Consider the following 14,936-nt stretch of genomic DNA (forward strand, 5'->3'; position numbering starts at 1 on the left):
GGTTGGAAGGCATCTGGGTTGGAAAATGAGACACATTTTTCTGCCTCACATGGCATGGGGCCACATGCAGGTCTTTGGTTTATTTGTGGAAAATGGAGGGAAACAGTTTCCGATGTTGTCACACACTCGTGCTGTAGATGGTAGGTGGGTGCATGGGAGAAAGGAACAGTTTAAATTAAAGCAAAACTTTTCCTCAAGTGTTTATTTTCAAACACTTGCATGTCACGAAGGCCGGTCTCATGACTTTAAACAAAACCCAATGTCATTGCTTCCATGAGGTTAAAATGAAGTGCAAGAGAAGAATTACAATGACTTTGCCTGCAACAGAAGGAAGGTCAGGCATCGCTTTGGACTGAAGCTTGTCTCCATGGAGCGACGCCAGCAGCTGATACTTGACCTTTAAATTCCCCAGAGTTGCCACAATTTTGGGGAAGTGGCATTTGTCAGATGGCCAAAGAAGGTGATGGAAAGGCCAGGCTGGTGGCTGGGGGCAGCCATGGGCAGGTCGCAGGAATGGTGTTTCCTTACAGTGAAACTCTCTATGGGGTGGGAGAATCCCACTGACATTCTGTGGATGAAGGTGCTGCCTGAGGCGACACCAAGGGGCAGGTGGAGAAAGTGGGATGTTGTGAATGGAATTGTCTGCAGGGAAGGAGAGCGCTGTTCTGGGAGCAGGTGAGATGGCACTGGGGGCTCTGGGGGAATCGTGCAGCAGGGAGACACCAGCCCGGGCAAGGGCTGAGGGACCCTGAGGAACCCGGCCCGACCCGGCTGCTCCTGCCGAGCCTCGGAGGGATGGAGGGAGAGAGGCGGGGGGAAGGAAGGAGGGAGGGAGGATGAGGCGGTGGAAGCCCTCTCCCTGGGCTGGTTGAGGGGCGGGAGGGAGGGGAGGCAGCTCCTGAAGAGGGGAGGAGAAGAAGAGGCAGAGAGGGGATGTTGTTAAACAGTTTCTTACCGTAAGAGGGAGTTGGGACCCAGATCTTTCCAGTTAATCACACAACAAACTTAGATCATCGCAATAAAAAGCTCGGCTCACTCTGCCTCCTCGAGTGACCGGCGGTGCACGGGGTCCTTGCGAGGAGCCATCTCCCCTTCTCCTCCCCGCCAGCCGCCGGGGGGGCCGCCAGCACCATGCGGGCCACCCACCTCCTGCCAGCCTTGCTGCTCCACCAGCTGCTGCTGCTGCCCACCGCCATCCCCGCGGCAGGTCAGTTCTTCTATCACTTCGCTAGCGACCCCCGTCCGCCTCGCACCGCAGCCCGGCCCCCGTCCCCGCTCCGCCGCTGCAGGGAGGGCGCTGGGGCGGCGCGCCGGGCGCAGCCCGCAGCTCGCAGCTCGCAGGTGGGGCTGGCACGGAGCCCCCGCCGCCGGCAGCGCCCCAACCTGCGGCCGGGCGGGGTTGGCAGTGCCGGTGCAGCCTGCTCCCTCCGCGCCCGCGGAGCCCAGCGCAGCCCAGCGCAGCGCAGCCCAGTCCAGCGCAGCCCAGCGCAGCCCAGCGTGCGGCGGTCGGGACGAGCCGCGCTCAGCCGCGCAGCCCCGCGGGAGGAGGGTCCCGTCCCGTCCCGGGCTCTGCGGAGCGGCTCTGCTCACACAGCCTGCCCCGGGCGCAGAGGGACGCGCGGCTCGCTCAGGACGGGGACAAGCCGGGAGAGAGGGGAAGGAAACCTCATCATTGCCCAGAGGTGCTCCCGGCCGTTGTCAGGACACGACAGTGTATCTCTAATTTCCAGTGGTAGAATAAATGTTAAATAACAGAAGTTGACAAGGAATACCCGAAGCATGGGATAGTGCGTTGCCGAACGGGAATGTCCTTGCTGGAGTTCAACAGCATGAATATGCTATTTCCAGACTGAAATACTTGTAATTTCATTAGATGTTCTGCTGAAATCCGGGAGGTGGAGGGGGGGGCAAGGAACAAACAATAAGTAATCAAGTGCTGGATGCTCTTTAGCTAAATTTCTTTCCTGAAGTGTCCCCCCTGGACTGGATATCTGAAGAGCCAACTCTGTGCTTTCTATTGGTCCTCTGGGAAGACGTTTAAGGAAAAAAGTTTGTTAAGGTTTCTACAAACCTTTCCTTCCTTCCGGCAACATTGTTAGGGTCAGACCTTTGCACAGACAGAAACAAAGGACAGGCACAATTCAGGGAAAGAATCTGCCAGGAGCGGGCAAAGCAAGGGCAGGGAGCTGTGGCAGCTGGGTTCTGGGGCAATATCTGAGGGCATCAGGCAGTGTATGGCAAGGAACGCTGATGGCTTCCAAGATATAACTATGTTTTCTAGTTAAAAAAATAAATATTTTGAAATGGGATTTCAAAGTGGAATGTTTTGTGATCTGAGTGGGCAAGTCAAAAACAGACTGACAGCATCACGCGCAGTAAAACCTGTTGTTTTTCCCCTGCAAGCAAGAGGATTCTGTAGGATGCTGAACAATCTCATTACAGCTTCTCTGCTCAGTCTGCTCACTGAGGGTATTGTTTTCATAGGCATTCTTTAGCAGGTGACACAGAGATACAGACACTCTGATGTTATACTTTTCTGAGCTCCTTTTCATGTACATTGGAATTTCCATTTTTGGGACATGCAGCTTCTCTGAAAAGTGGTGACTAGAGCTGGTTAAGAATTTTCTTAGAATATGTTTTGGGTCTCTTTTACTGGAAAATGCTGATACATCAAAACTTTTCACAGAAATTATTCCTGTTCAAGAGAAACTTTCTTTGGTTTGTTTCCCTCAAATCAAATGACAGAAATATGCAGCAGAAGACACTGCCAATAACTTGTGGTAACCTGCTTTAAGAAACCCTCACCTATGACAGAAACTCATAAACTGATGGGCTAGTTAGAAAAAAAGGCAAAATAAACACTGCAGATATTCCACATACACTTTATTCCATTGGCCAAAAGTACAAAATTGGTCTATAGCTGAGCTCATAAGAAGCTAGGTCATGCTTTGCTCTCCTGATAAGTCAGGATGCTCTTCTTGAATGAGAGAAAATCCTTATGGTCCCAGACTATAGGCTCTTAGTGCTGTTGTGTAGTTTACCAAGTTCATTGAATGTTTGATTTATTTAATGTACCTACTGGAGAGATTGAGACACAGCTGCTGTACTGCCTGCATCAGTGGCCTGATGGATAGGCTTGTGCCCTAGCCAATGGGCTCTCCAGTTCAGGAGTGAATGGTTCACCTTGAGGAGAAAAATTAGATTTCCAAAACTTCAGAGTTTTTCAGAATGGAATGTGTTTTCTGACTAGCTCTCATGGTGACAATTTCTTGACAACCCTCCCTTTCCTAATTTTCCTCTCCTACCTGCCTTAATAGTAATTAATCATATCGTTTGCCTTATTGGCAAGAAAGATGATTCTTATCACATGATGCCATTTTGCTTACCTTGTTTTTAAAAATACATGCTCTTCAACAAAAGGGTCTTTTACAGTGTAGGCAAGGGAAAGTTGTGCTATTTCTTTCTGAAAATACAAATTACTGGATAATTTCTGAAACTGATTGTTTTGTAAACATACATGTTATCTTTGTAAGGGATGTTGAATTCTTTTTACTTGGATGTTTTTAAGAAAGATTAGGATTTGCCTACATATGATTTTTTTTAGATATGAGAAACAAACAAAATGATGAAAACAGAATTAAAAAATAATAACAGGAGCCTTTTGCTAATGCATGTCCATAGTGCTAGTGCTGTTCTATCAAACTTGGTTTCAAATGTATCTAGTGGTGAACATAGTTTCTTCTGTGGATGGATATTCTGGGTTTATATTCCCATCCACTAAGTTCTGAGTGAAGACAATGTCCTGTGAAACAGAAGTTGCTGACTAATACAGTTGGCTTATATTAAGGGGTAAAGAAAAAGGAGGGTGAAGAAAACACAAGAAATTTAAATGTCAGCAAGTTGTCTATGCTATCAGTTTCTGAGTTTCTTTTTAATATATAAAAGATAAGACAGTGATTGATGAAAGATAAATGAGCACGGTTCCTATAGAATGCTTGCCTAGTCATTATCAATGTCCTGTAAGTCTCTGTCACTTGCACAAAGAAATTAATCTGTAGCTAATAACTTTATCAAAGAGTTTTCTTTCTTGTTCAGATATTCTTATTATTCAGTATTCTTGGGAAGTATCTCTTTAATAATTTTCATCTAGGGAAACTAAAGCAACAAGTAGATTGGCATGTTGGAAAAGAGTGAATGTTAAAGATTTATTTAAATTAAAGATACATTTTTCTGTGAAAGCACTGTCAACCAAGTGTGTTTATTTAAATTTATTTAAAGCACTTTCTGTAGTTTGGATGATCTGAAGAAGTTGTTAATGAAGATGTGGGAGTTGCACTTAGTTCCTATATATAATTATCACTTAAAGAAAAACAAAATCAAATCCCATAGCCATAATCGATTTATGAATGTTGTGTATTCCTGTGGTCTGCATAGCTAAGTATATTTTTAAAAATTAATGTGATTTATACTTTCCCATCCCAGCTGTAGATAATCATTATACTATATACTGTCAACAAAGTGAAATGATACTGTGCCAGTTGGAAGAGTGTATTCCTTCTGTTTAATGGAATCCTTTTGGTGCTCAGTGCCAGGGGCTGCTTGTTTTGCTCTCACACGTAATACAGCACTTACCCTGCTTAACAGATTTTCTGTTTCTATTAATGCCATTTTCATAAGCAACATAGCAGGAGAATATGGAGTTGAAAGACATGAGATTAAAATGTTGCGTAAAACTCTGGAAAACTGACCACTGAAGTCAAGGAAAGGAAAGCCTCTTATTGGAGGAGCTCATCTGTCATTATTGTAATACTTCAACTGAGGCCAGGCTTGGAAGGGAAATGTGCAGTCTCCCTCAGAGAGCAAAATATCTCCCTTTTGGATCTTTATGCTGAACATTAGTTTGCCACTTAAGCATTTCAAACTTTTCCAAGGAGGTTTGAAACCAGGATAACTGGGCCTCTTTTTGAGTAAAAGAGTGATGTGGAGAAAAAAGCATTGCCCTGAATGTTTTGCAATTACTTTTACTGGATGAATGTTGGAATTCTACTTTCTCCCCATCAGCATTGAGGTGGGGTGGAATGGCAGAGACTGGAAGGCAGCACAGAGGTGAGAATGGATGGATCATGGAGGTGAGAAAGGATTGATCTCCATGCTTACTTTGGAAGCATGAATAGTAGGTCAATTGGCATAAAGCAAGCCAAATTTGAACCTTGCAGTGGGGAAAGTATGGCAGCTACAAAGAGCAGGGAAGGGGTGAGGACATCTTCACTGTTACCCCATCTTTCCTGCAGGTCTTTGTGGCAGTGCCCTCAGAGGGTTGCAGAGCTGTTCCCAAATGTGGGTAGTACCTACATGCAAAGTAGTGCTGCGGCAAAGTAGAGCTGGGAACGTGTTCCAGATTAGTCAAAAATGTTGGCAAAATCCAGCTGTAGTTTTCAGTGGCTTGTGTGCCTCCACCCATGTGCTGTCTGATGAGCCCAGCCGTGCCTGGCAGTCCCTGGTGCTGCAGATGGGGACTGGCTGCTCCCTCTGTCCCTCTTCAGCTCCAGCTTTTCCTATGACTCGCTGCCTTGGCCAGGGCCGCTATTTTTATGAATACAACATGCAGCAAGGCTCTCATCACTTCACAGGGGCTGTTTTCTGCCCTCAGATGCTGCCCATCTGTCATTCTTTGTTTTGCCCAAATCCCTGCCCTGCCTACTTGTGCTCGTCTCCTTACCTCTTGCTCCATGTCTGGAAATCCAGTTGGCTGGGACACCATCACAGAGGAAGGGCACATCCTGCTGGGTGCCTTGAAGGAGACACCAAACACTTGCAAAGATTGTGGAATGCAGTGGGAAATGGTGGGGATTTAAAACTTGTGCACAATGCATGAGAAGACAAATCTTGCAAGGGAAAATCCTCTCAGTAATTTAGCCAGAGGTTAGATACAGCAAGTCAGAGTACAAACTGCAGCACATTTGTTTCTGCCAATGGATCCCAGCATCCTGCTGAGCAGATAACCTTTTCTTGGAAGGAAAAGAGCTGTCCATTTGCAGCTACCATCCAATTTTAGAATATACTATCAGTTGTTAGCATTATCCTTAACTCCTTGAGCTCTCGTGCTGATAATACAAGTGGGTTCCAAAGGCAGGAGGACTTAGCATAAACATGAAGTTGGGCTCCCAGTAACATGGCAGTCTTTGCAGTTGCTAATGAGGGGGTGTGGGTGTGTGAATGGTAATGTAAAGCCAAAAAGAAATATCTTTTTGCATTTCCTGAATCTGCTCAACAACTAGACTGAGAGCCAACATAGAAATAAGGAAATCATTATCTATTTTATATAGATATTATATGGATAGTTTTATATATATTCAAACTATCTAAAAATTGTATGCTTTTTCCCCATGGGGCTCTTTTGCCAAGAGAATAAATTTCAGAATTTAAAATATTCGCATCATCCTCCAGGTACTTCTGAGAAACTGTTTAGTTTTGACAAGTTAGAGATGCTTCCTTGGACAGCTGGTTTTATTTTGGTGACTTTCCATCTACACAGCTGACGGCAGATTTTATGGGTATGGTTGGTAAACTTCTTTTATGCCAAATTATTGTCTTACATAAATAACTGCATTAAACTTAATCTGGCATCTTAATCTTATCCACTCTACAAAGTTGTTTTCTTGGGCACAACTTAGATTATTCCAATTTCTCATTATGTTGGTATGCCTTTTTTTTATTTTTTTTTCTTTTCTCCTCAGATGAGAAGTCATTTGGAAAAGGTGTTCACTTTTTGCATTCTAGCCAGGTACCTGGACATTTCTGATACCAAAACAGGCAGAAGAAAATGTCAAAGTAAATTAAATTAAAAGTGTTGAGCATTAACTCTTTTTGCCAGAGTGACTCTGTTACGAGTTATTTTAAGAGACAAAATTGCCTTGAATGTATTTGTAGAAAAAGTGCTTTCTAACTATTCACACATATGACAATATTTTGATGACCCTATTAATGATATTAGTATCAACATTCATCTTTAACATACTTTCTTTTATTTCTGTGACCACACTGTTAACTTAAGCATGTTGTATTTGAAAGCATTTAGTAACATCTACTTTCACCATCTGGTGAAGATTTGGTTTGATTTTTCTCTTTTCTTGATGAAGACAGTATAGTTAAGCTATCATACTGAGGCACACACCAGTGTGCAGTTTACTCTTGATGTTTTAAATCCTTTGAAAAGCATTGTCTTGGAAATACGTGGAAATTATTGAATATAATTAAAATTATCCCTTCTATAATTTTTATAAACAAGTTAAACACTTGACTGTACTTGCATACTGGTTTTCAACCCATATACAATGAGAACTGTTGTGTTGTTAAAAACCCCACTCATTGATTTTTTCTTGCTACACAAGTTTTGCCAAATGCTATTTTATTCATATAAACATACTTTGTTTTTAATTTTTGTATTAAATTGTCAATGTTTATACTGAGATAAGCATTCTGCTTTGATATATTTGACATTGTGATAATACACTGTTTTGCAGATTTTTGCTTTGCACATTTTTTCCCCATTCAGACACATCCTTAGGAATATAAGTTACCATGAATTTTTTGTGAAGTATGGTGTCCCCTGATAAAATGTTTGATATGTTTATTGTGTTGAACTGTGCTTTCCTACATTTCTTTCAGATGTGTTTAGAGTTGGGGATTTTTTCTTTTTTTTTCTTTTTTTTTTTTTAATTGAAGGTCTTTCATATGATGGTAGATTGATTTCCCAGCCCCCTGATCCCAAGTGTTAAATCACATGAAATTCCTCTCACAATTTATTTTTTTGCCTAGCTCATTGGGAAAATCCAGCTTACTTTAGCTTGCAGTGATGATTGTTTGCAAAATTAAATTAATAGCTAATATAATTTTAACATTCTGACCTGGTTATCAATTATAACACAAATAATTCAATCTGTAATTAGTCCATCTGTTAACTGCTCAAGGTCAAGTGACTTCATTTCATTACAAACATGATGCAAAATATTAAACAGAGGACTAAAATGCCATCTGATACTAAAAAAAGAGCCAATGTCTGTTTCACATTTCTGAAATAATTGGGTCACTTTATATGACCATTTTTGTTCACTGAAATATATTTTGAATCTTCAGCTTCTCTGTGCTTCCTGCACAGCATGTGGACAATTTCCCTCTTTCAATTTTTTTCCCCATGCCATGTTATTTTGTATTTCATTCTCCATTTGGAAGGACTGCAGTTGATTCCTGCAGTTCTCTGACAACATCTGCTAGCCTGAGGAATTCAGGTATCTTCATTTCCTTGATATTTTTTATTTTCCCATAAATTTAGTTTATCTCTTGCATCTGACAAACAAATAACTGCAATGCTGTCACATGACTGTTCATATTCTTCTGAAAACTGGAAGTTATAAAAGGTCTCTTTTTCATCCATGAAGACCTGCATCCAACCTATTTTTGTAAGCAAAGGTGATAACAGGAAAAAAATGAATTAATTAACCCACCCAGTTGAAAGTTCAGCTCAACAAAGCAAATAACTATGTAGTAAAATGCTCCAGTTCTGCAAGTATGAACAGAAAAGGGAAATAAAACTCAATCACAAACCATCAGATTTTCATTAAGAATCTCAATTTAAACATAAACATTTAATTTAAATGTATTTATCCACCCATTTTGAAAACCTGGTGTTAAGTTTTGATAATTTTGCCCTATATAATAAAGTGGCATGCAAAACTAGAAAGAGACAGAAGTAATAAGCTTTCTTACATTATCAGGAGACTTCAAGATGTGTTTCTTTAAGAAAGTAAGAGATTTTGCATAGACTAGAGTGAAATTTGGAAACCTTGGAAGCTGATATGCTGAATGCATCATAACTAGTATTTAATAAAAGATTTGCAGAGTCTGTACCAAGTCCATAGAAGTAGAGACTTTTCTAGGGGAGGCAGCCAGTTTGCTGTGCTCTGTAAGACCATAACTTTGAAACCTAAAATGCACATCTGTATTAGAAAAAGCTGGAGTGATGGTGGAAGGAGAAAGGGATTATCAATGAAAAAGATAAAGTCAGGTAATCTCCTAGTAAAATTTTTCTGCAGATAACACAAGTAATATTTTGATCTCATTATAATAGACAAAGGTGATCTTTGGGCTCTATGAAGCCCTTTATGCAATTTTGGTTACTACAACATTGGTATTGTATTTGCTGTGTCAAGGTTTTTGCTACTAAATAGGTAATGCAAAACCAAATACTTACGTGATCAGACTAAAACCTGAGGGTGTGAAATGTGACTTGCTTGGGTATTTGAACTCTAAATAACCTGAAACTAGATTTTTACTGAATTTATTGACTCTCACACAGCTCAGAATCAGATCAATTGTATTCTGCAAGATGTAAATTTGAATTTGAGATATGGGACATAATCAGGTAGTTTCAGGACTGAGTGATGTGGTGGTGTGGGAACCCAGAGCCCTTCTTGGTGTGGGACACAATGCCAGAAGATTAAAAAGGCTATTTTGCTGTTATTTTTCTATCAGCCCAATGATTAGAGAGTATCTGGAGAGCAGGTGAGATCAAACACAAACACCTTTGCCAATTCAAACCTGTTTCTCTTGTTAATCAAGAAAGTTTCCTTCTATGATTTAGCATATTGTGGTGTCCATTACTCACAGCTCTCCGTATTACTGTTGTGTTTTGTATAAATATAATTAAAATTAAAGTAGGTTCTAGAATACAGGCACTGCAACTTGCTGCTGAGTTTTCCAACAAAAATGCTGCAGAATGACAATTTTCTTTATCTCTGATTATTGAGATTATTTGACACAGACTGGAACTGCTCCAAGAAAAGGTATTGTTGGAAATCTTTTCCTCCAGGTGCCCTATAGTTTGAGTAGTCTCAGTCAGTGATTCTTATCTGAGAAGATTGTACAGAAACCTCATTTGAAAATGTAATAACGGAACAGAAAGGTGAGTTCTTGTAGCTGCAAGGTAAATTTCTTGCCCTGCGAGGTACCTTTTTTCTTAAGTAAATATTTGATGCCTTTTATGAAAATGGGGGAACTCCAGCAGGGAGACTGTGGAAATCCAAAATGAGATTATGGAGCACTTGTCCAATGCTGCATCCTACTAGAGCAAATGTGTCAGTTCCCATTTCCTTGGGCATTGACTGAGCTCTTCTCTTTTCTGTTCAGATTCATGTTAAAAAATAGAAAAAGGCACCACCCTCACCTTTTTGAGGATTTGTTTTAAGTTGACTGAGGAAATATTTTTAGTTAGTGGTTGTTTCTGTTGAAGAAAGAAATGTTGGTTCATATTTGACTGGATTCCTCTGTGTTTGAATCAGCTGCTCTTATTTTAAAATTTAAGTGGAATGTCAGACTTCCTTGGTAATATGATATGAAACTACAGGAAACATCAGAGGACATGGCCCACAAAATGGGCAGAAGTCCTGATTAATCAAAGTTAAAAAAATGAAATGAATGGCAATCACAAATTAGTTGCATTGGTTATAGCATACTACATGCTAGCCTTTAATGTGGAGCATGCCTAAGGCACTCTTTGAGTTAACATTTTATTAAAAAAGGCACCTTAATTTACACAAAAAGAAGATTATTTTTATATATTTTGTTGTGAGAATTGTAGAAGTTATACTTTGCATTATTCTGATGTTTCTAACAGTCACACCACAGATGCACTTGGCCCTTTGCCTTTTGGATTATAGGCAAGACATATAATGTTGTTTGAAAGCTAAAGTAAATCAGGCTGTTATGAATTGCTAAATGCAAGATCAAACCCATAATCCTCTTTGGACAACTGCTAGGAAAAGAAGGACAAGAAAAAAAACAAAAACCCAGAACTCTGTACCATATTTTTCAGGCAGAACAGAATTTCTTGATTTTTAAATCATCTTCTTGCATGCTGGCTGGTGAGTTTAAGAAACTGTTATCATTGGGAATTAAGATAATGACACTTATCAGTAGATGGGAAATGTTAGTATCAGGAACCGAAAGAAAATACTTTGATATTTCTGTACAGATTCTTACCACCACTTGACATAAAAGTCTTGGCTGAGACAACATAAAACTAACAAGTATGTCTTGGAAGATAATAGGTTGAGAAATTCACCACAAAAGATTTGTTTTTCTGTGGTTGACTTAAGGGGTGAATGTAATCCTTTCTGCTGCACTTTGGCTCTATCACAGGTACAGCAAAAGTAAAGCAGCTTCAGTGAAGACACAACTGTTTCCAGTAACAGGATGCTGATCCTTAAGATGAGAATGTTCTCATAACAATTCCCTAAGCAGTGATTCATTTTGGGTGCATGTGCACTGCACAAATAGAAGGCTGAAAATGCTTAAGAGAGCTGATATGAGTGCGTAAAAAAACACCAAAATTATTAGCATTTGATTTTTTAATCAAAAGTTTCTTCATATAATAATAATTATATTTAAAGGTAAATAAATTCTTTTTCTTAAAATTTTTGGGATTGGGATTAAAATTGTGGTCTGTTAGATTCTGGAGAGTAGCATAGTTTACTTTCATCAGTTCAAAAAGAAAGCTAGGAGGATGGCTTGAAGATTATTTTATAGGGGTGTTGCAGCAGAGATATTCTACTCCTTTTATTTTCTTTTATTTTTAAAGCTGAAACTTGATGAGATCTAATTTAAATCTCTAGGTGTCTCAGGGATAACTCACCACTGAGAGGTGTGATTTAGCTGAATCCAGTGAAAATGTGAACTCAGTGATCAGGATGGATGTTGTGCAAAGGGAACACCTGTAAGCCCTCTGGTTTTCAGTATGTGGAGCCATCAGTAACTCCCCCAGAGCCTCAGCTATTGCAATTTACAATTATTCTGAGCTTCTGCAGGGTGCACCACGCAAAGCTTTACTGGCCTAAGTGCACTCTGCACCTGTGTAGGATCTATTCAGAGAGCTAGGCTGAGGTTTTACATATTTGAAAAACTCTGGCAAAATACAATAAATTGAACCTGAGCATTTGTGTTCTCTTATTGTTGCAGAGTCTGTAGACAAAAATGAAAGGACAGCTGTGAATACAGTTATATGGGAATAAGTTATGGAAAATACTATTATCTACTTCATAAACTAAGGAGGAATTTGTTCACCTAACCTTACGTGGATAAACCATCTAATCCAAAAAGATCATCTGGGATCATTGAATGAAATAGGAGAAATAGATCCACAGGACAATTTATCCTCCCTGTGTTATTCATCTGAGAGAATAGGGACAATTACTCTCCAGATGTACTCATCTGTCTTCACAGACAATGGAGCAGCCTTCACTGGCACTCTGCTTTTCATGGAATGCAAAGTAAAAATATAAATAAAGATTAGGAAAATTCTGGGATTTTCTTGCAGATATCAAAGACCTTTCCCCTTGCGCTTTAGCCAAATATCTCTAGCCAATCCTCCTCACTCTATTTTATACCTCTGCTCTGGGCCTTTCAATAGAGACATGGAAACCAGATCAGTGCATTCACTTTTGCAGAAATCTTTGCAACACTGCAGACTGTTTCCATGCTATGGCCTCTGTTTGACCTCATCATCTTTTCTGTGAGCTACCAACTGTAGTTCAGTCAGACTTAAACTGGACACAGCACTCACACTGAGACTTCACTGGAGCAGTGAGAGGAAAAATGATTATTTTGTGTCACTTCCAGAATACACTTCTTTTCACAATTTGTGATAAGTTTATTGTTTTAAGAACAGTTTTTCGCATTCAGCAAGTGATACTGTTTTTCACTGGAGTTTTTCATGGAAATATTTACAAGATCTCAGATAATTACCAGACATATTTTGGAGGTTCTCGAAAAAGGTTTCCAAAGGGTGAGAAACTCCCCTCTTACCCTTTTACAGCATTATGCAAGTCTTTATTTGAAACTGGTTTTGCTATAATTCCTAATATTTTAGTTTTAAAAATGGAAATCACCATCTAAAATAATCAATTCACATTATATGCTTATACCGTATTTTGGTGAGATTCTCTATGCTTTAGGTACTGAGGGTGCTATAATTCTATAAAATGTTATCCATATCTAATGCCATCTTTAATCTCAGCATTCTTCTTTAAAATATTTTATTTTATTGCGGTTTTTTTTCTTTATTTCCTTTTTAGAGGGCAAAGGAAAAAAGAGAAATCCTCTTCATGACTTCAAAAAAACAGGAGAGTTGATGCTCATTAAAGTAAACAAAACACTGGAAGTAAAAACGAAGCTGTTAAATACCACTGAGCAATGTGCCAAGAGATGCAGCAGGAACAAGGGCCTTTCTTTCACTTGCAAGTAAGTTATCTATCTTTTTTGTTTATTTTTTTCCCTGAGGAAACAAATATAATAGCCTTTGACCAAAGGTCTCCCTGTAATTGTCATCTGTGGTAGCTTGTAGTGAGAACAATCTAAAGATTGTGATTTTTGATTTCAGTGATCTTGTTCTACCTGTCCAGGAGTGTCAGTCTTTTCTGAGGCTTTATCTGAGTTGTCTGTCTTCTTAGCTTGTCCAATCTGTAATCTTTTCCATAACATAGCTGAAAAAATGTACTAATTTTAAGAAGTGGATTATTTGAACTGCACTGTAGCACTTGGTGAACATTTCTGAGATTTTTATGTCTCTTATAAAATGGCTATTGTCACACATCACAGCTGCAGTATTTCAGCACCACTTCAGACCATATTCTGACTTCATTCTTTGCACATTACTCCTGCTGAAATCAATGAGAACCTCACACATGGAGCACAGATACATGCACTGCTGAAGTTCACTGGCAAGTATTGCGAATCTGATACAATGGAATCAAACCTGGGCTGTGGATAGCTATCCTTCAGCATCTGCTGTCTCTTAGAAACACATCATGCAGCTCATTGCCTGTCTGCCTTGTACATATTCTCTACTATTTTTTGGAACAAATCACTATTATTTTTTTGATGTGTTAGATTTATGTGATCCCCCTGGCCTCTCTTAGTCTAGACCATTAGCAATCAATGAAAGGCCATGAATGCAGAAGAATCTTGGAGAGAGTGGATGACTTCTGTACTGGTGAGTGCTGGGCTAAATGTGAGCCTGAACTTGAAACATAAAAAAGTTTTGACAATTTGTACAAATGAAGCTAGATCAAATGTGACAACCAAAGCTCTTCCTTGGCAAAGAAGGTTCTCAACTGTGATTTAATTCTTTCATAAACCTTTAATTTCATTGTTACAGGGTCTTGTTTGTATCATTCTGTACTCTGACTATTTACATGTGTAAACAACAAGCAGAGTTTACTTTTTTCAGATAGAAAATATTTTCCAGGCACTAATATTTTTCACATGGCAAAAGCCACTCCTTTCCCCACTGGCAGAGCTTCCATTGATGTCATTGCCAAGAGGATCAGGTTGTATTCAGTACAGCAAGACATCCTTGATTCTGATGAGCAGCAACAAGGAGTATTGCAAAATTAAGTATCACAGTATAAAAGAAATTCTGAGTAATGCCAAACAAACAATTCTGTGTTCTAGTATCAGCTTAGGAAAACTTTCCCAAGCTACTGGTAGCTGCTCTGGATGCTGTCTTTTGTGTTCTGAAGATAAAAAGCAAGTTAATATATGTATCTATTCTATTTTACATTAAAATTAATCTAGAACTTGTCTGAATTTTTACAATGTTCTCATGTAGAATTTTTTTTTTTTTTATTGAGATAGCATCTGATGGATATTTTAATGAGCAAATTCTCCCTTAATAAGTCAATACAGCAACATAGAAGAGCCATGAGGAACTTTGAGAACCCATTTCCGAAAAGTTCTGCTCACAAATAACGGAATGGAGATCTGTTATGCGATTACTTTGCACTGAATATGGAAAAGGATTACAAATATGATCATTTATTCTCTGAATTCCTGTTTTCCCTGCCAGGTTTTTAGCATGGAAGGTTAGCAGTAGAGGTGTAGGT

General features: G+C 39.6%; 1 protein-coding gene across 3 annotated transcripts in view; it reads left to right on the forward strand.

Moving 5' to 3' along the window:
* Window positions 1-963: 963 nt before the first annotated feature.
* The window catches only part of HGF (hepatocyte growth factor), a 58,167-nt gene continuing 44,194 nt past the window's right edge, over window positions 964-14,936 (forward strand). For all 3 annotated transcript variants that reach the window (XM_085083561.1, XM_085083570.1, XM_085083576.1), the window contains exons 1-2: window positions 964-1,207; window positions 13,128-13,293. In XM_085083561.1, the coding sequence (XP_084939687.1) occupies window positions 1,132-1,207; window positions 13,128-13,293 (242 nt within the window). In that variant the 5' untranslated portion in view covers window positions 964-1,131. The remainder of the gene's footprint in view (window positions 1,208-13,127; window positions 13,294-14,936) is intronic.

This window comes from Lichenostomus cassidix, chromosome 1Aa (assembly GCF_008360975.1).
Source record: "Lichenostomus cassidix isolate B80296 chromosome 1Aa, HeHo_3.0, whole genome shotgun sequence".
In the NCBI taxonomy this organism is placed as follows: domain Eukaryota; kingdom Metazoa; phylum Chordata; class Aves; order Passeriformes; family Meliphagidae; genus Lichenostomus; species Lichenostomus cassidix.